General features: G+C 37.4%; 1 protein-coding gene across 1 annotated transcript in view; it reads right to left on the bottom strand.

Moving 5' to 3' along the window:
* PARP4 (poly(ADP-ribose) polymerase family member 4) overlaps positions 1 to 24,592 on the bottom strand; it is a 117,476-nt gene that overhangs the window by 57,223 nt on the left and 35,661 nt on the right. Inside the window, 5 exon segments of the mRNA XM_036743997.1 lie at positions 9,103 to 9,227; positions 17,775 to 17,934; positions 19,272 to 19,455; positions 20,799 to 20,897; positions 23,332 to 23,469. Coding sequence (XP_036599892.1) covers positions 9,103 to 9,227; positions 17,775 to 17,934; positions 19,272 to 19,455; positions 20,799 to 20,897; positions 23,332 to 23,469 — 706 coding nt within the window.

Below are 24,592 nucleotides of genomic sequence, written 5' to 3'. Positions count from 1 at the left end.
CCCTGTGAAGCTCAATTATTTCTGCCAATGACTTGGATGAAGCAATAGAAGACATATATGTCATATTTGTAGGTATTGCAAAGCTAGTAGGGATAGCTAACATGGTGGATGACAAAATTGAAAAACTTCCATATAGAGGCTGGAATGACAGGCCAAAACAAACAAAATTTAGTAGGCATAAATGTGAAGAACTACATCTTTATTTTTTTAAAAAAATTTTTAATTATATATAAAAACAATTTTTGTATTTTTTTTAAACTTTGAGTTTCAAATTCTCTCTTTCCCTCTTTCCTCTCCCCACTCCTCATTGAGAAGGCAAGCAACAACCTATTCATAGGTTATATAGGTGCAGCATCAAAAACATATTTCCATATTAGTTACATTGTGAAAGAAAACACAGACCAAAACAAAACAAAATCCAAGAATAATAACGTTTAAAAAAGTATGCTTCAATCTGCATTCAGATTTCATCAGTTCTTTCTCTGGAGGTGGATAGCATTCTTCATCATAAGTCCTTCGGAACTGTCTTATATCATTGTACTGCTGAGAATAGCTAAGTCATTCACAGTTGATCATCGTACAAGACTGCTGTTATTGTGCACAATCCTCTCCTGGTTCTGCTCACTTCACTTTGCATCAGTTCATGTAAGTCTTCCCAGGTTTTTGTGGAATCATCTTGTTTGTCATTTCTTATAGCATAATAATATTCCATTAAAATCATTTATCGTAGCTTGTTTAGCCATTCCCCAATTGATGGGCATCCTTTTGATTTTCAATTCTTAGCCACCACAAAAAGAGCTACTAAAATATGTTTGTACATACAGGTCCTTTTCCTTTTCCTTTGTAAAAATCTCTTTGGGATACAGACCTATTACTGGTATTGCTGGGTCAAAGGGTATATAAATTTTGATTGCCCTGTGGGCATAGTTCCAAATTGCTCTCCAGAATGTTTGGATCAGTTCACAACTTCACCAAAAGTGCATTAGTGTCCCAATTTTCCCATATTCCTCCAATATTTGTCATTTTCCTTTTCTGTCATATTAGCCAATCTGATAGGTATGAGGTAGTACCTCAGGGTTGTTTTAACTTCCATTTCTCTAATAAATAATGACTAAGATAACTTTTCATGACTATAGAGAGTTTTGATTTCTTTATCTGAAAACTGCCTATTCATACCCTTTGACCATATATATCAATTGGGAAATGGCTCTTATTTTTATAAATTTGACTCAGTTATCTATATAGGTTTAAGAATTGAGGCCTTTATCAGAGAAACTTGCTATAAAATTTTTTCTCCCATGTTTCTGCTTTCTTCTAATGTTGGCTGCATTGGTTTTGTTTGTGTAAAACCTTTTTAATTTAATGCAATCAAAATTATTCATTTTACATCTTGTAATGCTCTGTATCTCTTATTTGGTCACAGATTGTCCATAGATCTGACAGGTAAACTATTCCATACTTCTCTAATTTGCTTATTATATCATGCTTTATATCTAAATCATATAATCCACTGTACTATCCACTTCCACTTTATGGGTAAGTTCATCCCATTCACATTCACAGTTATGATTGCTGTGTATTTCCCTTTATCCTACTCCTCCCACCCTGTTTATCCTTCTCTCTTTTTCCTTTCACCCTGTCCATCCTCAAAAATGTTTTTGCTTCTGATGCAAATCAAAATGATTCTGAGGTACCACATCACACCTATCAGAGTAGCTAACATGACAAAATAGGAAAATGATAAATGTTGGAGAAGATGTGGAAAAATTAGAACATGGATGCATTGTTGGTGGACTTGTGAACTGATTCAACCATTCTGGAGAACAATCTGAAACTATGCCCAAAGGGCTATACAAATGTGCATACCCTTTGACCTAGCAATACCACTCCTACGTCTGTATCCCACAGAGATCATAAAAACAGGAAAAGGTTACAAACGTACAAAAATATTTATAGTAGCTCTGCAAAGAATTAGAAATTGAGGGGATATCCATCAATTGGGGAATGGCTGAACAAGTTGTGGTATATGAATGTATTGTGCTACAAGAAATGATGAGCAGAAGGACTTCAGAAAAACCTGGAAAGACTTATATGAACTGATGCTGAGTGAAATGAGCAGAACCAGGAGAACATTGTACACAGTAACAACCATATTGTGAGACTTATATGAACTGATGCTGAGTGAAATGAGCAGAACCAGGAGAACATTGTACACAGTTACAACCATATTGTGAGACTTAGCTCTTCTCAGAAATGCAAGGGTCTAAGACAACTACAAAAGACTCATGATGGAAAATGCTATCCACATCTAGAGAAAGAACTGTGAAATCTGAATGAAGATGGAAGCATACTATTTGTTCTCCTTTTCTTTTGTTGTTTTGTTTTGTTTCTTCTTTCTCATGGTTCTTCCCATTAGTTCTAATTCTTCTTTACATCATGACTAATGGGAAAATACGATTAATATGGATGTATAAGTAGAGCCTATATCAGATTGCATGCCATCTTAGGGAGGGGGGAGGAGAGGGAAGAGGAGAAAATTTATAACTCAAAAGTGAATGTTGAAAACTAAAAAATAAATTAATTATCTAAAAAATGTTTTGCTTCTGACCATTGCCTCCCCCAGTCTGCCCTCCCTTCTATCAGTCCCTTACCTGCTATATCCCTGTAAGGTAAGATAGATTTCTAAATCCAAATTAATATGTATGTTATTTCCTCTTTGAGCCAATTCCAATGAGACTCAGGTTCAAGCATCACCCACCTACTCCCATCTTCCCTGCCACTGTAAAAGCTCTTTCATACCTCTTTTTTTTTTAAATGCAATTTATTTATTTAACATATTTGGTTTTCAGCATTGATTTTCACAACATTTTGAATTACAAATTTTCTCCCCATTTCTACCCTCCCCCCCCACCCCAAGATTGCTTATATTCTGGTTGCCCTGTTCCCCAGTCAGCCCTCCCCTCTATCACCCCCCTCCCCTCTCATCCCCTTTTCCCTTCCTTTCTTGTAGGGCAAGATAAATTTCTACACCCCATTGCCTGTGTATCTTATTTTTTAGTTGCATATAAAAACTTTTTTTGTTTTTGAACATCTGATTTTAAAACTTTGAGTTCCAAATTCTCTTTCCTCTTCCCTTCCCACCCACCCTCCCTAAGAAGTTGAGCAATTCAACCTAGGCCACACATGTATTATTATGTATAACCCTTCCACAATACTCATGTTGTGAAAGGCTAACTACATTTTGCTCCTTCCCAACCCATCCCGCTTTATTGAATTTTCTCCCTTGACCCTGTCCCCTTTCCAAAGTGTTTGTTTTGATTACCTCCACCCCCATCTGCCCTCCCCTCCATCATCCCCCCCCCCCCCCGCCTTTTTTTTTTTTTTATCTTCCTCCCTCTTCTTTCCTGTGGGGTAAGATACCCAACTCAGTATGTATAGTATTCCCCCTCAGGCCAAATCTGATGACAGCAAGGTTCACTCATTCCCCCCACACCTGCCCTCTCCCCTCCTCCCATAGAACTGCTTCCTCTTGCCACTTTTATGCGAGATAATCCACCACATTCTATCTCTCCCTATCTCCCTCTATCAGTATGTTACTCTCTCATCCCTTAATTTCATTTTATTTCTTTTAGATATCTTCCCTTCATCTTCAACTCACCCTGTGTCTGCTCTCTCTCTTTTACATATATATATATATATACACACATAAACACATATATATACACATACATACATATACACATAGATATATATACATACACATTCACTTATATATATATATACATAAACATATATATATATATATACACACACATATATATATATATGCATATTCCCTTCAACTACCCTAATACTGAGGTCTCATGAATCATACTCATCATCTTTCCATGTAGGAATGTAAACAAAACAGTTCAACTTTAGTAAGTCCCTTGCAATTTCCGTTTCTTGATTACCTTTTCATGCTTCTCTTGATTCTTGTGTTTGAAAGTCAAATTTTCTATTCAGTTCTGGTCTTTTCACTGAGAAAGCTTGAAAGTCCTCTATTTTATTGAAACTCCATCTTTTGCCTTGGAACATGATACTCAGTTTTGCTGGGTAGGTGATTCTAGGTTTTAATCCTAGCTCCATTGACCTCCGGAATATCGCATTCCAAGAACTTCGATCTCTTAATGTAGAAGCTGCCAGATCTTGGGTTATTCTGATTGGGTTTCCACAATACTCAAATTGTTTCTTTCTGGCTGCTTGCAGTATTTTCTCCTTGATCTGGGAGCTCTGGAATTTGGCAACAATATTCCTAGGAGATTTCTTTTTGGGATCTATTTGAGGAGGCGATCGATGGATTCTTTCAATTTCTATTTTGCCCTGTGGCTCTAGAATATCAGGGCAGTTCTCCTTGATAATTTCCTGAAAGATGGTATCTAGGCTCTTTTTTTGATCATGGCTTTCAGGTAGTCCAATAATTTTTAAATTATCTCTCCTGGATCTATTTCCCAGGTCAGTGGTTTTTCCAAGGAGATATTTCACATTGTCTTCCATTTTTTCATTCCTTTGGTTCTGTTTTATAATATCCTGATTTCTCATAAAGTCACTAGCTTCCACTTGCTCCAATCTAATTTTTAAAGTAGTATTTTCTTCAGCGGTCTTTTGGACCTCCTTTTCCATTTGGCTAATTCTGCCTTTCAAGGCATTCTTCTCCTCATTGGCTTTTTGGAGCTCTTTTGCCATTTGAGTTAGTCTGTTTTTTAAGGTGTTGTTTTCTTCAGTGTATTTTTCAGTATTTTTTTGGGTCTCCTTTAGCAAGTCATTGACTTGTTTTTCATGGTTTTCTCGCATCCTTCTCATTTCTCTTCCCAATTTTTCCTCTACTTCTCTAACTTGCTTTTCCAAATCCTTTTTGAGTTCTTCTATGGCCTGGGGCCAGTTCATGTTTTTCTTGGAGGCTTTTGTTGTAGGCTCTATGACTTTGTTGTCTTCTTTAGGCTGTATGTTTTGGTCTTCTTTGTCACCAAAGAAAGAATCCAAAGTCTGAGACTGAATCTGGGCGCATTTTCGCTGCCTGGCCATAATCCCAGCCAACTAACTTGACCTTTGAGTTTTTCAGTGGGGTATGACTGCTTGTAGACTACAGAGTTCTATGTTCCACGTTTGGGGGGGAGGTGCCAGCTCTGCCACACCAGCACTGCTCCTTCCCCAACCCCCAACCCGAACCGGGCTCAGATCTTCGGCAGGCTGTGCACCCCTGCTGTGATCCGCCACTTAATTCCTCCCACCAGGTGGGCCTGGAGCCGGAAGTAACAACAGCTGTAGCTTCCCCACCTCCGCTGCCCCAGGGGCTGGAAGCCGAACCGGGAACTCCTTCCACTCCCGCAGCTTTTCCCACTAACCTTCTCCGCAGTCTTTGGTGTTTGTGGGTCGAGGGGTCTGGTAACTGCCGCAGCTCACATATTTAGGGCGCTAGGGCCCCCTCCGCCCGGCTTCTGGTCTGGATCGTCCACGCCGCTCAGGCTGGGCTCTGCTCCACTCCGTTCCCAGCTCCCAGCTCCCAGCTCCGAGCTTCGTGTGGAATAGACCTCACCCAGAGACCATCCAGGCTGTCCTGGGCTGGAGCCCTGCTTCCCTCTGCTGTTCTGTGGGTTCTGCTGTTCTAGAATTGGTTCAGAGCCATTTTTATAGGTTTTTGGAGGGACTCGGGTACGGAGCTCACTCTAGTCCGTGCTTACCAGCCACCATCTTGGCCTGAAATCACAGATTTAAACACACACACACACATGCGGGCGCATGCACACACACACACACACACACACCTTTCATACCTCTTTTATGTGACCTCTCCCTTCCCCTTTCTCCTAGTGCATACCTCTTTCTCACCCCTTAATTTTATTTTTTGAGATATTATCCTATCATATTCAACTCATACTCATGCCATCTGTGTATATATACATTTATATATTATATATATATGTGTTCCTTTAACTGCCCTAATAATGGTAAAATTCTTAGAAGTTATAAGTATCATCTTAATATGTAGCGATGTAAATAGTTTAACCTTATTGAATCCCTTATGATTCTTCTTTCATGTTTACTTTTTTATGTTTTTCTCGAATCTTATATTTGAAAGTCAAAGTTTCTATTCAGCTCTGATCTTTTCATAAGGATTGCTTTAAAGTCCTCTATTTCATTAAATATTCATTCCCCCCCGAAAGCTTCTACTCAGTTTTGCTGGGTGGGTGATTCTTGGTTATAATCCTAGCTTCTTTGTCCTCTGGGATATCATCTTCCAAGTGCTTTGCTCCATTAATATAGAAGCTGCTAAATCTTGACCTATCCTGACTGCAGCTCCATGATATTTGAATTGTTTCTTTCTGGCTGCCTGAAATATTTTCTCCTTGACCTGGGAGCTCTGGAATTTGGCTATAGCATTCCTTAGAGTTTTCACTTTGGGATCTCTTTCAGGAGGTGATAGGTTGATCCTTTCAATTTCTATTTTACCTTCTGGTTCTAGAATATAAGGGCAGTTTTCCTTGATAATATCTTGAAAGATTATATCTAGGCTCTTTTTTTGAGCTCTTTTTGTTATGGTCCAATAATTATTAAATTATCTCTCCTTGATCTTTTTTCTAAGTAATTTGTTTTTTCCAATGAGATATCTTACATTTTCTTCTATTTTTTCATTCTTTTGATTTTGTTTTATTGTTTGTTAATGTCTCATAGAGGCATTAGTTTCCACTTGCCCAATTCTAATTTTGAAAGGCTTATTTTCTTCTGTGAGCTTTTGGATCTCCTTTTCCATTTGGTCAATCCTACTTTAAAGTAGTTCTTCTCTTTAGTGAACTTTTGTACATTTTTTCCCATTTGGCCTATTCTGTTTTTTTAAGGTGTTATTTTTTCAGCATTTTTTTGTTCCTCCTTTAACAAGCTATTGACTCTTTTTCCATGATTTACTTACGTCATTCTTATTTCTTTTCCCAATTTTTCCTCTATCTCTTTTATTTGATTTTTAAAATCCTTCTTGATCTCTTCCAGGGATTCTTTTTGGGCCTGAGAGCAATTAACTTTTTTTGGGGGAAGCTTTGCATGTAGCTGTTTTGACATTGCTGGCCTTCTGAGTTTGTTTTGATTTTCCCTGTTACCATAGTAACTTTCTAGGGTCAGGTTCATTTTTGTTTGCTCACTTTTCCAGCCTATTTCTTGACTTTTAACTTTATGTTCAAGTTGAGATCTTATCTCAGGGAGGAGGGAACAATGTTACAACCTTCAGATTTTATGTGCTGCTGTTTTCAGATCTAGTTCTGGAGGGTCTATAAGTTTTCAGTTCTTCCCAGGTGGTATGATCTAAGGAGACATGTAGTCACTGCTCTCCTGGTCTATGCTCTGGTGTGTGAGTGACCACAAGTGCTCTTCTCTGCCCTGGAACTGTGTCCTGTTTCCTACCCCTCCTTGCCCTGGCACTGAGACCTAGAACTCTGTATGGGCAATGCAACAGAGTCCTACCCTAAGTGCCAGAAAAGAGTCTCCAGTAATCTCCTTCTGACCAGTTGTCCATCCCCCTTAACTTCTGTGAGCTGAGAACAATTGATTCAGTTGCCTCCAAGGCCTGCTGCTGGCTTATTGGGGAGTAGCCTGCACGGGCATGGTCTGTTTTGAATTTTGTTCCATTCTCACTTTGATGAGACAGACCTTTCCTGCCAAATGTCTAAGTCATCTTGGGCTGGAAAATTGTTTCACCTTGTCCTTTTGTTGGTTCTACCACTTCAGAATTCATTTTGAGGCATTATTTTAATGTTATTTGGAGGGTAATTTGCAAGAGCTAAGGTGGGTCCCTGCCTTTAGTCTGCCATCTTGTCTCTACCCCAAACTACATCTTTATTCAAAAGAATGATCTTCACAATCACAGAACTGTGTAGGTGGGACTAGATAACATTCTTATGAAAAGGATTTGTTGTTCAATTATTTCAGTTGTGTCAGATTCTTTGTGACCCCTTGCGTGGTTTTCTTGCCAAAGATAGTAGAAAGGTTTGCCATTTCCTTCTCCAGCTCATTTTAAAGATGAGGAAACTGAGGTAAACAGGGTTAAGTGACTTGCCCACAATCACACAGCTAGTAAATGCCTAAGGCCAGATTTGAACTCAGGAAGATTAGTCTTCCTGACTCCAGCTCTGGAACTTTATCCACGGCACTACCTAACTGTCCATGAAAAGGATTAGGGAATTTAAACAAACTATAAATTTGCTATGATTCAAATGGTTAATACTGCAGAAAAAAAGTTAATGTGATTTTAGGTTATTTTAAGAGAGGCAGAGTATGTAGGACTAGGCAATAATCTTACTGTACTTCTGCCCTGATCAGACCCCATCTGGAACACTGTGTTCAGTTACAGACACCAAATTTTAGAAGCCTGTAGAAAAACTGGACTATGTCTAGCAGAGGGCAAACAAGGTTGTGATAGGATTGGAAAGATCACATCATAAAAGAACTTGTTGAAGTAAATGTGGAAGTTTAGCCTGGAAAAGAGACTTAGGGGTTAATAATAAAAATAATGATAATTGTCTTCAGGTCTCTGAAGGGCTTTCAAGTAGAAGACATTTAAACTTGTTCTGCTTGGCTCCAGTGGACCAAACCAGAGGTGATGGATGGAAGTTTCAGAGAGACAGATTTAGGCTTGATTTAAGAAAAAATTTCCTAAGATTAGAGCTGCCTAATAGTGAAATGGGCTGCCTTGGGAAGTAATAGATTTCCTCTTAATGGAGGTCTTCAAGTAAAAGCTGGATAATTACTTGTCATTGATGGAATAGCGGGGTTTCAGGGTCAGGCATAGATTAGAGTAGATTGCATCTGAGGTCCCTTCTAACTCTGAGACTCTGTGACTCTGATTATATGATCATAAGTCTCTTATTTTCATTTGGAATTTTTAAAATTATAATGAAATCAGGTAATTAGTGTCAGGATCCAATGATGTATATAACTATAGAAAGACTAATTAAATTTTAGAAAAGTATGTATTTCAAAAAGATCACAAAAATGCAACAAAATTCAGAGAATCTAGAATCCTATTGCTAGATCTGAATACAGTTCTTTATTACAGTACAACAGTATAAACCATACCTGGGCTATGAAGTCCATTATTCTTCCCTTGATATGAATCTCTTCAAGAGGGATTTGAATCCCAGAGAGATCCTGAAGGCCAGCTTTTATGTTGGTGAAAGGGTCAGCATCTGGTAATGCATAATCTAAATAGTAACAATTTAATTGTTAGATTTTTTTAATGTGTCTTTGTTTAGTATAATTTTTAGTTATTTTGTCTATTGCTACTTTTCCTTAACCTAATACACTTATACTTTATGGCAAATGTAAAAACAGCAATTTATTTCAAATAGCAGAGGATGCAGTGTAAGTAAATACAATTTTCAGATAGCAAAGAGTTGGCAGCATTTGCAAAAAATGATTTTTTCTTTAAAATTTTAAGAATCTTGTTCTCCTCTCAATATTCTGAATAACAAAACATTTCAACATTTTCTTTTTTAATTTATAATTGGAATCCAAGTATATTTCTTGAATAGTTAAATTTATCCTTTAGTATGCCAATAGGATTTGTAACACTCACATTAAATTCAAGAACACTCTTTGGTTGCTTACATATCTGATCACTCATAAGCTATCATATGACTTCTATGATATAAATATTTGACTTTTTCTTTTTGAAGATATTTAAAATTTTATTATCTATTTATTTTTGGTACTCTTTTTAAATTTTGAGTTCCAAATTCTTTCCTTCCTTCCCACATCTTCCTCTGCCCACTGAGGAAGAAAGTAAAATGATATCAGTTATGTATGTGAAATCATGCAAAACATTTTCATATTAGCCACATTTTAAAAGGACAAGCAAGAAAAATAAAGACAGAAAATTATACTTCAATTTGCACTCAGAGTCTATCAGTTATCTCTCTCTGGAGGTGTATGGCATTTTTTCTTCATGAAGCTTTTGGAATTGTTTTGGATCACTGTATTGATTGGAGTTGCTAAGTCTTTCACAGTCAATCATCATTACAACATTGTTGTTACTGTGCACAATGATCTCTTGATTCTCCTGACTTTACTTTGTATCCGTTCATACAGGTCTTGCCATATTTTTCTGAAACCACCCCCCTCCTTTGGCATCTCCCAGAGCACAACGGTAATGGTATTCCATCACAATTATACGCTACAACTTGTTCTGCCATTTCCCAGTTGATGAGCATCCCCCTGATTTCCAGTTCTTTGCCACAACAAAAAGAGCTTATATAAATATCTTTGTGTATCTAAATCCTTTTCCTTTTTCCTTGATCTCTCTGAGGTAGAGATCTAGTAGTGGTATTGGTGGGTCAAAGGATGTGCACAGTTTTATAGCCTTTTGGGCCTAATTCCAAGTTGTTCTCCAGAATGGCTGGACCACCTCACTACTCCACCAACAGTTCATTAGTGCACCTATTTTTCCCTCATCCCCTCCAGCATGTGTCAATTCTGGTAGGTGTGAGGTAATACCTCAGAGTTGTTTTAATATGCCTTTCTCTAACCAATAGTGAATTTTAAAATATAAGTGTAGATAGCTTTGATTTCTTCTTCTGAAAGCTGCCTGTTTATATCCTTCTACCATTTATCAATTGGGGAATGGCTTTTATTTTTATATACTTGACTCAATTCTATACTCAGTACGTATTTGAGAAATGAGGCTTTTATCAGAGAAACTTGTGGTAAGAACATTTTCAGGGGGAGGTAGCAGAGAAAAAGCAGCGACTTGCCTGAACTCACTCCAAAACCCTTCTGAAAACATTTAAATAATACCATAAAAAAATTCCTAGGGTAGCAGAACCCACAAAAGGGCAGGGTGAAATAATTTTCCAGCCACAGACAACTTAGAAGGTCAGGAGGAAAGGTCTGTCACACCTGGGTAAGAGAGGAGCACAGTTCAGTGCAGGCTGTGCCAGCACAGACCCAGCCCCAGCAAAGCAGGAATAGGCCTTTGGAGCCACTGAATCTGCAGTGGCAGCAGCTGTTTCCAGAGCTCTCAGGCCACACATGGTAAGGGGATCAAACAACTGATTAGAAGGTATTGAGGCAGGACTGTGCTTTGTCCATACTCAGATCTTGGTCGTAGTCCTAGATGGCAGTCCCAGGGTGAGGAAGTGCACTAGCACACCCCAGTGGCCACAGTAGAGTGGGGACTCTCATCAAAGTTCCAAGAGAGCTTGTGGTCACTCATAGAACACAGCACAGGGCAGGAGAGTAGTAAACAGCTCTCTTTAGAGCCTACTACCTTGGAAGGACTGAAAACTTACAGGTCCATAGAATTATCTCTGAAAACAGCTGCATAAAAACCCATAAAGCTTGGGATAATGCACTCCCAGAGGTTTACTTTAATAAAGAGTTAAAAGTCAAGAAATAGGCTGGGAAAGTGAGAAAGCAACAGAAAAAATTCTGACCATAGAAACCTGCTATGGTGACAAGGAAGATTAAAAGACACTCACAAGAAGATAACAAAATCAAAGCTCCTGTATCCAGGTGTCCAAGAAAAATATGAATTAGTCTCAGACCACAGAAGGGGTCAAAAAGAATTTTGAAAATCAAGTAAGAGAAGTAGAAGGAAACCTGAGAAGAGAAATAAAGAGTGGTGCAAGCAAATGAAAAATGAGTCAACAGCTTGGTAAAGAAGACACAAAAAAAAATTACTGAAGAAAATAACACCTTAAAAAACAGGCAAGGCCAAATGGTAAAAGAGGTACAAAAACCCAATGAGGAGAAAAATGCCTTGAAAAGCAGAATTGGCCAAATGGAAAAAGAGGCACAAAAATTCACTGAAGAAAAAAACTCCTTAAAAAGTAGAATTGGCCAAATGGAAAAGAGGCACAAAAGCTCACTGAAGAAGATAATTTCTTAAAAATTAGAACTGAGCAAATGGAAGCTAATGACTTCATAAGAAATCAAGAAACAATAAAACAAAACCAAAAGAATGAAAAAAATAGCAGACAATGTGAAATATCTCTCTGGAAAAACAAATGACCTGGAAAATAGATCCAAGAGAGATAATTTAAAAATATTAGACTACTTGAAAACCATGATAAAAAACCTAGACATCATCTTTCAAGAAATTAACAAGGAAAACTGCTCTGATATTCTACCAGAGGGTAAAAAAGAAATGGAAAGAATCCACCAATCACCTCCTGAGATTCCAAAATGAAAATTCCCAGGAATACCATAGTCAAATTCCAGAGCTCCCAGGTCAAGGAGAAAATATTGCAAGCAGCCAGAAAGTATCAATTCAAATATCATGGAGTCACAGTCAGGATAACACAAGATTTAGCAGCTTCTGAATTAAAGGATCATGGGCTTGGAATATAACATTCTGAAAGGCAAAAAAAGCAAGGATTATAACCAAGAATCACCTACCCAGTAAACTGAGTGTAATCCTTTAAGAGGAAGAATAAATATTCAATGAAACAGAGGGCTTTCAAGCATTCTTGGTGAAAAGACCAGAGCGGAAGAGAAAATTCAACTTTTAAAAACAAGACTCGAGAGCATAAAAAGGTAAACAGGAAAATGAAATCATAAAAGGTCTTATTAAAGCTGAACTGTTTACACTCCTACATGGAAAGATGATACTTGTAACTCATAAGAATATTCTCACTATAAGGGCAGTTAGGAATATATAAAGACAGAGGGCACAGATGTGTGTTGAATGTGAAGGGATCTAAAGAAATAAAATTAAGGAGAGAGAGAAGAATGCACTGGGGGAAAGGGAAAGGGAGAGGTAGAATGGGGTAAACTATCTCACACAAAAGAGGCAAGAAAAAGCTTTTACACTGGAGGGAAACATGAGGGAGACGAGGAGGAGGGAGTGAACCTTATTTTCATCAGAACTAGCTATATCTATCTATCTATCTATCTATGGTTTGGGTTTTTTTTTTTTTGATCCTGGGGTCCATATTTCTTCTCTCTCTACACATTCTCATTTGTCGATCTCACCATCTCTCATGGGTTTAATCACCACCTCTCTGCTGATGACTCCAAGATCTATATATTTAGCTCCAGTCTCCCTCCTAAGGTTTGGTCCTGCAACATCAACTGCTTATTGGACATTTCAAATTGTATGTTTCCATAGACATCTCAAAAACCACATTCCCTAAATAGAAGAACTCATTATTGTTCCCTTCAAATTCACTCTTCAGAACTTCCTTTTTTCTGTTGATGGCACCTACTAGTTCTTTGATCTCCCTGTTTTGCATCCTCTTTGACATACTTGACCTCTTATTTTTTTCCTCACCCTACACATATAATCAGTTGCCAAATCTTGCCGTCCCTTGCTCTCCACCACATCTTTCACATCTGTCTCCTTCTCACAGGTGTCAGTCTTGAGGCCACAAGCCTCCAGAGGGAAACAAATTAGATTAAAATGCAATTGGAAAATGTTTAAAGTAAATAAAAATACAGTACAATATAAAGTTAATTTGTGGTTTTCTAAGTCAAAATGAAGACAGGAGGGATCTGTTTCTCTCTGAGCTTGACAAAACGGTCTTTGACCCTCATCATCTATTTACCTGAACTATTAAAACTACTTCCTAATTGGTCTCCCTGCCTCAAGTCTCTCCCTGTTCCAACCTATCTTGCACAGCTGCCAAAATGATCTTCATTAAGCATAAATCTGACTATGTCACTCAATAACTCCAGTAGCTCCTTCTTGTCTCTAGGATACAAAATTCTATTTTGTTTTTATTGCACTTTCCCACCTGGCCCCAACTTACCTAACCAGGTGCATCAACATGCTTCCCTCTCCCATAGTGGGCTGTCCACCTCTTCACCTCTCCCTCAAGCACCACCTTCAAGCTCACCTTCCTGACTTCCTCCCCTTAACTACCCTGCATTTATTCTGTATATACACACGTATGTATATGTTGGGCAATCTTCCCCTCCCCATAGTATGTAAACCCCTTGAGGGTGGGGAATGTTTCATTTTTATCTCTGTGTCTTCATTGCTCTACATAGTGCCTGGCACAAAGAAGATACTTAAGAAATGTTTGGTTTATTTTTAAATAGCCCATAGTTTTTTCCAGACAGGAAATTCAGAATCATCTAATGCCAAATTCTGTAACCTAATTCATACAACATGAGAAAAGGAATGAAATGCTTGTTCCTAGGGTTTTAGGCATAATTATTAAGTAGGAGGGGAAAGTTCTTTGCAAATATAAAGGAAATCACATTTCAATACTTGGAATGCCATGATTTAATACTCCTTCCACTAATACAGATTACAGCCCTTCTACTTCTCATGTGGTGGCCAACTTGGTGATGAACTTTTCCCAACTTGTCTAACACAAATACATGATCTGTTATCCATGTGGTACATAAAGCCTTCTGTTTAGTAAAAACTGTGTGAGCTTGCATTCCACTGATTGGTTATTTCTATGCCTTAACGAGAGATCAGAAGAGGTCTTCAAAAAAATATGCAATCTCATCAATGAGGATACTTTCTCAAATAATATACATCACAATCCAGATACACCAGCTTATTCTGTGTGATTCATGTCTGACTTTCCTTATAATTTCAGCATGAGTGGTTTGCCCATCATGTTGGGGCTTTGCCTTGATCTTACTACTTGACTAGCTCACCTTTTTAGCTAACTAATCTCTTTAATAACATCCTATGTATAGTTTCTTCTTTGTAGTTCCTTATGTGTTTATGTCTTGCAGCTTGTTCATGTCCACCATGCGGTTCTCCATGGGCTTTGGGGTAACAATTTAAAATCTTTGGAAAGTGACCTGGAGTTATATATCACCACCAGAAGAGCACTGGTGTCTGGAAAAGTTTCAAGTAGAAGTTTGTAGTCCTTAAAATAACTTTCTGATTATCCAAAGGTAATTCAATCTATTTTCCTCCTTTTTTCAACTGAGCCCAATTCAACATACTGGTGGAAGAACTCTACAAGTTGTCCATTCACTGATAACTTTATACTGTATAATAGACATTCTTCATCCACCTGCTTTTCCTAGGTGGGTAGTTAAGTTAAATTTCTAATTATGAATCTCAGCCATGAGGCTTGACACAATCAGCCCAATGTCATCTGTAAAGAGGATTATATAGAGGAACTCAGCATCTCTAAGAAATTCCTTTTCAACTTGGAGTTGGTATTGGATCTCTTTCCATGACAGCAGCAACAACCTTGACTACTATTAATGATTAAAGTATCAGCAACAATACCATTTCTGTTACATATTTAAGGAATTGTGCATAATTTTGACACATCCATGGAATGTACCTTGTCAGAGAAGAGTCTTTAAGATAGTATGCTGCTCTACTGAATCAAATGCTTTTTAATAGTTGAAAAATGAGTATATTGGGATCCTATATTCTCTACGTTTTTCAGTTGACTATGTCAAGCTTTGGAATATCATTTGCAAAGCCCTGACTATTCTCTTCTAATGCCCTCAAGAATTTCCCCAGTGATGTGTATATTATTCTCATAAAAACTGCAAACATGTGGGTTAGTAGTTATGGATGTTCTTTTGGTTGCCCTTCTTGGCAATCAGACCTGAAATGCTTCCCACACCTTTGATCTCTTCCTTTCCTTCAGATTTCTTGAAAATAAATCCCTCAATAACCTTACCATTGTGCCCCCTCTAACAGAGACGTCCTCTATATATAGTTGGTCTAGTTCTCTTGCTTTTTCCACTTTTGTTCTCTTTTTGGTTCAGTGCTTTTTCTATCTTCTCTATAACTGCATTTAGAACTGTAATGTTGGACACCAAGTGTGGTGGTTATGTTGTCTTTTATGGTGAAAAGAGTTACAAAATTATTTTCAATACTTTCCCATCTTTTGTTTGTTGCCCCTTTAATTGTCTCTTTAAATGTCTTATTTAGGTGAGTCTCTTGCCAAGCCTTTATACTGAATTTTCCCTCTCCTGATATTTTATGAGATGATACTGTTCAAAAATTTCCACCAAACTTCATAAAATTTTACAAACAAGTTTATATTCTAAACCTGTGGTGACCTGGATGCCATCTCTCCCCATACTTCAGTAAATCACATATTCGCTAACTAAGGCACTTTTTAATCCTTGTTTGATCTCCTTGTGATGGAAATTGGTTTATACCATTTAAACTTCTACATGAAGATTGGGGACCTATGCAGCTGGGTTGCCTGGTAGACAGAGAATTAGATTTGGAATTATGAAGAGTTGGGTTCCAATTCTACTTCAGATCCTTCACAGCTGTATGACCTTGGGCAAATCACTTAATCTCTTTCTAACTCAGTTTCTTCATCTGGAAAATGGAAGTAATAATAGCATCTACCTTACGGAGTTATTGTGAGGCTCAAGGGAGAATATATATATATACACACACACACACACACACACACACATAGCAACTTGGAAACCTTAAAGCACTATATAAAGCACTATAGTTTTCGTTGTTGTTATTTGTCACTAGCCTTTTCTCCATCCATTCACCGTTTTTGCCATTACTAACTTATTTAAATTGGTCATGTTGAAGTTTTTATAATTGCATGCTGTACCTTTTCCTCATTTTCCACTCCTTCCTCTAGTTTTGCACTTATTTTGATCTTTAATCTAACAAGGAGGTAGTGTGACTATATACAGTTAATTTAGAATGATTCTCACTTCCACAATGAATCATTTCCCTGAATACTAAGATATAATCAATTTTAATTTTTGTTATTTCATTTAGGGCTTGTGATGTCTAGTGCCTTCTGATTCTTTTCTTGAAGAAGACATTTATGATGCATAAGTCTAAAGTTTCTGTACAGTTTATAAATCTTTGGACTGTTTCATTCCTTATTTGTGGACCATATTTTTCACATTTTTAAACATTCCTCCCAACTGTTGCCTTAGTATTGAAATATCTATATATGCATATATATATACATGCATATATATTTTGCTTTAACTTGGAGAGTCTTTGGAAGATCTTCACAGAATTTCTCTACCTCTTCATTCTTTGTAACACATGTTTCAGGTATTGGTGTATATACTGAAATTATTTTCATGGTAGCCTTTTTGCAAATAGTTATCAGTACTGTGATATATGATGATCAAATAGTTTATGAAATGATGTATCTTGTTTCTTTGGGACACATAATAAAGCCGCCTATGTCAATCCCTTTATTTGCCTCCCCTAGGAGACAGAAGATATTATCTTCATTCTTTCATGTAGCTACACTTTTCTTCTATATTCTGGTTTTGTTTATAGTAAGAGTCTCAAGATTGGTATGACTCAGTTCCTCCAGCAGAACTTACTTTTTGGTCTTTGGACAAAGATGTCACTTCTAGGGTACCAATATTTAAAGTTCACAAACAATATAAAAAACTATGATTCTTAACATCCTTCTTTCCCATTTTCCAACACTCTGCCACTCTCTCTGTAGAAGGGGAAAGAGGTCACATGAAGGTGAGGGCCATTTTATATTTTTCTTTGTTTTACTAGTTGCCATTGCCCAAGAAATTCATCACTAAGTGGCCAACCAACTAATGTTCAACATCTCCATATGTAGCTAGGCTGGGCCTAAAGCAGGCACAGTCTTTCACTAAGACTATATATACTCAAAGTCTTTATAGCATGGTAGAATAGCCAGAACTTGCACTTCATTGCCCTACCTCTTGAGACTCTGGGTTACTTTCACTCAATGAGGAAACTTTGGAGTAAGATTTTGTTTTATAAATATTATCAAACATAGGCATTTGGTAAATGCATTAAAAAAGAATGAATTAGTTAAATTAGGGACTCTTACCTTTAAGTTGTGAATGATCATTTAAAAGCTCAGGTCTATATTCCTCCCACTCAGTATTAGCACAAGGACAAAAGTCCTTTACTCGGTCTCCAGGCATGCAAAAGTTAACAAGGTATTTCATTTTAACCTGACTGGTTTTGTATACAACAAATTCATCATCCTAGGACAAGTAAAATGAAATCCTTAAGAAACTAGTGGAAAAAAATTACAGTAGCAGATGTTTCCATAAAAATATATATTTACAAGCTGATTGATGTCAATACAGCCAATCTATGATCATGTGGATTTTATGACTGTGTAATTGATAGAAATAATATGAGGAGACAGAGAGGTAAAGTAACATGACAAAGGCCTTTTATGAAACTCTTTCTTTCTGATCTTGTATTACACTCCCTTGCAGGTGGTGTGGAGTAGTAGACAGAGAGTGGATCTTGAAGTCAGGAAGAGCGGGGACCCAATCCTGCCTCTGACATGCATCCTGGAAGCCCCTAGACAATTCTCTAGAATACAAATTGAAGTTACACTGATTTTTTCCCTCTTTTACTTTTTAAATATTTTTTCTTTCAAAAATACTATTGATTACATAGGATGGCTCTTTGGGAAGGGGAGAGAAAGGGATACTGGGGGAAATTATGATAAAATGCATCAATAAAAAGTTATTTTTAAAAAAGAAGTTGGAAAGTGTTGACCTATATTGGAAGAGGGAGTTTCCTCACCTGGGAATGTTACATACAAATTGAATCATAGGTCCAGTACCTACCATCATCTCACTACCTTTTATTTTGTATTTCAGCCAAATAATTACTTCTTGCCCCCTAAATACACAATGTACTCTCATGTCTCCATGGCTTTGCTTGCAGAATTCCTTTTTCCTGGAAGCCTTCTTTCACCTTTCACCTGTTGAATTCCTACCTATCCTTTAAAGCCCAACTCCTTAAAGAAGTCTTCTCTGATCCCTCAATCAATAACGCCCTTCCCCCTCAGGTCTTACATAGCACACTTTTGTGTGCCTTTTATGCACTTGCTATAAAATAGCATATATTGTAGCTATGTGTAATCATGTCTCATTGACCTAGAAGGCATCATAGTGCAATGGAGAAAGCTCTGGATTTGTAGTGAAGAGTCCAGGTTCAAATCCCCATTCTACCACATACTTGTAGGGTCACTGAGCAAATCACTTACCTTTTCTAGGACTTAGTTTCCTCAATTAGAAAATAGGGGTGAGGGGACTATTGAACTATATAACTTCTGAGATGCCTTATAATTCTAAATCCATTTTCTACTAGTTCTACTAGTTCCTTGAGGGCTGAGACCATGTCTGATCTAAATTTTTCATCTGGCCCCAGGCCTAGCATGGTGTTCTTTTATCATGATCATTTAATATATGTTTGTTGTATTCACTTAAATATCAACATATTTGATTCAAGGGGCTAGAATGACTAAAGACCCTTCTTTTAATATTCACTAGATCACCTGATTACATCAATATATAAATACCTCAAAGTCTGAGATGATATGTTCTGTTCTCCGAATTCCATGCACACTGTCATAACCTGGTGGTGACTCAGTTAATGAGAAATCTTTCTTGTGCAAATTCATACAGGATCCAAGGGCGACATCACAAACAACCAGGAATCTAGTGCCATTCGTTTTACTTGGTTGGGAGTACTTAATGCCTGTACTATATGTGAAAGAACATATGCCATTATACTGCATTTGTATGCTTTTATTTTTGAGGACAATATAAAAATGTATACATCTTATCAATGGACTTAGTTATATCGGTAAAAAATATTTATTAAGAATTTATGAAATCCAAGCAAAGTGTTTTCTTTTTTGGAGGTATATTTACTTTATGTAGCAAAACTAAGGGGTGGGGTTTGAACTCAAAGCATACAGAACTTTTCAAGAAGCTACGTTGGTAGAAAAAAATCCAGAAGCACCAGATTACATGGCCTTTTTAAATGACATAAATGAAACAATAGAGGTCTTTGCTATAATTGAACCTAATATATTCATATTTCACAACCAATGTTCACTTTGAGACGACAATAATCAATAAATATAGCTCAAAAAAGAAACAGAAGAAAGAAGGCAGAGAAAGTTCACTAGAGATTAGATTCTTTTCTTGGTGAAGATTTATACAATTATTTAAATTTAGTTAATTATAGCTAATTAATTACAATTCCCCACTTTGCTAGTTTTTCTTAGAACAAGTCAAAAAGGTTACAAACTCATTGGTAGTTTACCTATAGAAAACTGGTTTAATTATCATTGTGAGAAAAATTGATTTTTGCGGAGCTGACTAAATAGGACAACATTCCTTCTCACCCCAATTGACAACCAATTGGTTTGTATAAAGGTAAATCTAAGTAGGAGTACAAAGGAAGAAAGAGCTTTTCCTTATAGCCTGATTGTGTATACAATCCATATATAATGATGAATAACCCCATAGTAAATCAATATTATTGAAAGGCCAGTTCCCTTAAATCTGTGACAACAAAAGACATAAGCAAAGCCTCATAGTCTTTGCTGCTGTGGAGGGTGAGGCTGGTGGATTGAGTTGAATAGTTGTGAACTGCAGTGGGCTCAAGCTGAAGATTTTATGTACTAAGGTCAACACCAGGATGGTGCAGGGGCCACCAGTCTGCCTAAGGAGGAGCAAACTAGCCCAGGTTGGGAAAAAAAGAGCAGGTAAAATATTCTGTGTTGATCTGTGGTAGAGTCAAGACTGTGGGAGTCCAGGTTCTTCCATCCGAAGATAGGGAGACCTAGCATTCCCCCCAACCAACACATACACACACACACACACACACACACACACACACACACACGCACCCAACAAAAACCAAAAGACTTAACTATATATACTAAGCTAAAAAAAAATCAGTTGCATTCAGTACATTTATTACTTGGGAGGGAAATTTCACAAACAACACAGAAAAAAGTAAAGTATCTAGGGTATTCAATTATTCACTGACAAGGAGAGGGAGGGAGAAGCATAGCTGGGAATACTTTACTGACCTGAGAGAATCACTGAAGTATATTCCACTACCAAGATTTCCAAAATCTGTTCTTTCTATTCCATGATCTTCAACCAATTTTTTGGGTAATAGCAATCCCCTATAAAAAGAATGTCATAGTCATATGGGGAGAAAATATGTTTAATTTCAGACTCAGACTTGTAGTTCACATACACACAGTTTTTAAAAACACAAACCAAACAAATCTTAAGATGCATTTCAAGTTAATCAAGGTGGGAAAAGAGGTCAGGGTACTACTCCTTGATCTGGGAGCTCTCGAATTTGGCGACAATATTCCTAGGAGATTTCTTTTTGGGATCTATTTGAGGAGGCAATCGATGGATTCTTTCAATTTCTATTTTGCTCTGTAGCTCTAGAATATCAGGGCAGTTCTCCTTGATAATTTCTTGAAAGATGGTATCTAAGCTCTTTTTTTGATCATGGCTTTCAGGTAGTCCAATAATTTTTAAATTATCTCTCCTGGATCTATTTCCCAGGTCAGTGGTTTTTCCAAGGAGATATTTCACATTGTCTTCCATTTTTTCATTCCTTTGGTTCTGTTTTATAATATCCTGATTTCTCATAAAGTCACTAGCTTCCACTTGCTCCAATCTAATTTTTAAAGTAGTATTTTCTTCAGAGGTCTTTTGGACCTCCTTTTCCATTTGGCTAATTCTGCCTTTCAAGGCATTCTTCTCCTCATTGGCTTTTTGGAGCTCTTTTGCCATTTGAGTTAGTCTGTTTTTTAAGATGTTGTTTTCTTCAGTGTATTTTTCAGTATTTTTTTGAGTCTCCTTTAGCAAGTCATTGACTTGTTTTTCACGGTTTTCTCGCATCCTTCTCATTTCTCTTCCCAATTTTTCCTCTACTTCTCTAACTTGCTTTTCCAAATCCTTTTTGAGTTCTTCTATGGCCTGGGGCCAGTTCATGTTTTTCTTGGAGGCTTTTGTTGTAGGCTCTATGACTTTGTTGTCTTCTTTAGGCTGTATGTTTTGGTCTTCTTTGTCACCAAAGAAAGAATCCAAAGTCTGAGACTGAATCTGGGCGCATTTTCGCTGCCTGGCCATATTCCCAACCCACTAACTTGACCCTTGAGTTTTTCAGTGGGGTATGACTGCTTGTAGACTAGCGAGTTCTATGTTCCACGTTTGGGGGGGAGGTGCCAGCTCTGTCAGACCCGCACTGCTCCTTCCCCAAGGACCCCCAACCCGAACTGGGCTTAGATCTTCGGCAGGCTGTGCACCCCTGCTGTGATCCGCCACTTAATTCCTCCCACCAGGTGGGCCTGGAGCCGGAAGTAACAACAGCTGTAGCTTCCCCACCTCCGCTGCCCCCGGGGCTGGAAGCCGAACCGCAAACTCCTTCCACTCCAGCAGCTTTTCCCACTAACCTTCTCCACAGTCTTTGGTGTTTGTGGGTTGAGAAGTCTCGTAACTGCTGCAGCTCACATATTCAGGGCGCTAGGGCTCCCTCCGCCCAGCTTCTGGTCTGGATGGTCCACGCCGCTCAGGCTGGGCTCTGCTCCACTCCGTTCCCAGCTCCCAGCTCCCAGCTCCGAGCTTCGTGTGGTATAGACCTCACCCAGAGACCATCCAGGCTGTCCTGGGCTGGAGCCCTGCTTCCCTCTGCTGTTCTGTGGGTTCTGCCGTTCTAGAATTGGTTCAGAGCCATTTTTTATAGGTTTTTGGAGGGACTCGGGTAGGGAGCTCACTCTAGTCCCTGTTTACCAGCTGCCATCTTGGCTCCGCCCCCCCAGGGTACTACTTAAATTAAAAAATCATACCCTAGTTGCTCATCACAATAGAATCAATATAACCATTCTATGTTTGGACTATAGAAATGGTCTCCTAACTATTCTCCCTGCCCCAGGCTCTCTCTATTTCATTTCCCATACCTTTCATGGTAATTTTCTTCAGTTTTTTTTTTTTAAATTATTTTTCTTTTATTATGACCTTTCCGTGTGGCTCAGAGAAAACCTATCATCATTCATAGCTTCTAAATTCCTTCAAACTGTTTATGACACAAATGAGAAGGTTATATATAAGTCCATACGGCAAAAAAGACAAGAATTCCAAATTGCTAAACTGGTTGAAAAATAGAGCCATTTCCATTCTCTAATAAAATTCTTATGGTTTAAAATAAATGGGAATAGAGTGACTAATTTAAATGATCTCAAAAATCAAATGCTCATCTTAATCATATGTATTTATAATATATACACACACATATTCATATATATCAACACATTGATGTATCAGTGGCATATGTAAGAATTCATATCTTCCTCTATTTTAAAACTTATTTTTTAAAAAAAATCTATTTGAGTAACAAAGGCATTGTATTTCTCCTTGGCTGAAAGGTTTTAAAGGAAAGATTTGTTTTCCCATCAGATTTTCTATATGTATAATAATAAAGTCATTACAGAACTAAGATGAAAATAATTTTTAGGAATAAAGAGAATTCTTGTTTAAGTATAAAAAAAACTTTAAAATAACTTGAAAAGTTTGGGTAAAATAAAGATAGAATATTATTACCGGGAAAGAATTCCAACAACATTTCTCCCAGGTGTTCCATGTAATAAGGACTGAACATTGCCAAGCTTGCTCTGAAATTCCACAGTTTCATTAACTCTGCCAATTCGATATACATTTAAGATGTCCACTGGATTCTTCCTGCAAAAATTGTGAACCTTCAGATTATATTATTAAGTCACAAAAAAAGAGTCAAAAAAAGACTTAAGGGTCGACTCTACGCCAAAAGTTACACAAAATAAAAAGGGTTATACAACAGGGGTTATACAAAACAAAATAAAGTTGGGCGAGTGACTTCCTATGAAGCTCTACAGGCTGTGTTTGTTTTTATTCTCTAAATGTTCATCCTTTGATTACAGTGGTTATAGCCATACTGATGTGAGGACAGACCTGTTTGTTGAAAGTAGGCCATATCTTGTTAGAATGTGCTGTATCTTGTTAAGATCCTAGCATCTGATGAATATTTTGGACCTATGGGAAAACCTTCCAAGACTCTTCCCTAAGAAAACTGATTAGCTCTCTTCAAATCACGTAAAACTAGATATTACGTAAATTCTTGCCTTCTGATGGCCATTAGCACCATAAACTAATATTGAATTAACATGTGATAATTTTTGTTCCATGTACTACACAATCCAGAAAACTCAGTCAATTCACATTATTCATAATTCTAAAATAAATTTTGTATTGATTACTAATGATGACTGCCAGCCATCTCCTATTTTTCCATTATTGCCTACCCATCCTAGTTTTCTTGGGGTGAAGTTCAGACTTATGATTGTGTTCCCTGAAGGAAGGTCAACTGTTATCCTTGAAGCCTTGTAGGAATTTCAAAGGCCTACACTATAGCTGTGGCAACCCTCTATTAACCTTGTGGAGGCTCTGGTGAGGGACTTAAGTAGAGAGTAAATGACAAAATGAAGATTAACTGCGCATCGACTCTGTTTAGGCAAAAAATCATCTGTATTCCTAAAGACTACCCTGAAGAACCAAGGAAAAGTGATAGAAAGAAATATCATTTACTGTAATGTTATATCAAATGTCTGGGCATTAATTTATTATGGAATTTAGGAGGCTTGAATTGAGGAACTAATAAACTAATAAACAGAAGTATATCCTCTGCTCATCGTTAGGTAGAATATATGCAGCAAAAAAGGTCAATACTTTTCCAAAATCTACATGGTAGCCTCACTAAAGCAATCAAAAGTTCATTGCAAAGATAATTGTAAAGAGGATCATAAGATGGACTTTAAAGACTTTCCCC

This window comes from Trichosurus vulpecula, chromosome 2 (assembly GCF_011100635.1).
Source record: "Trichosurus vulpecula isolate mTriVul1 chromosome 2, mTriVul1.pri, whole genome shotgun sequence".
NCBI lineage: Eukaryota > Metazoa > Chordata > Mammalia > Diprotodontia > Phalangeridae > Trichosurus > Trichosurus vulpecula.
This window is presented reverse-complemented; position numbering and strand designations above follow the sequence as displayed.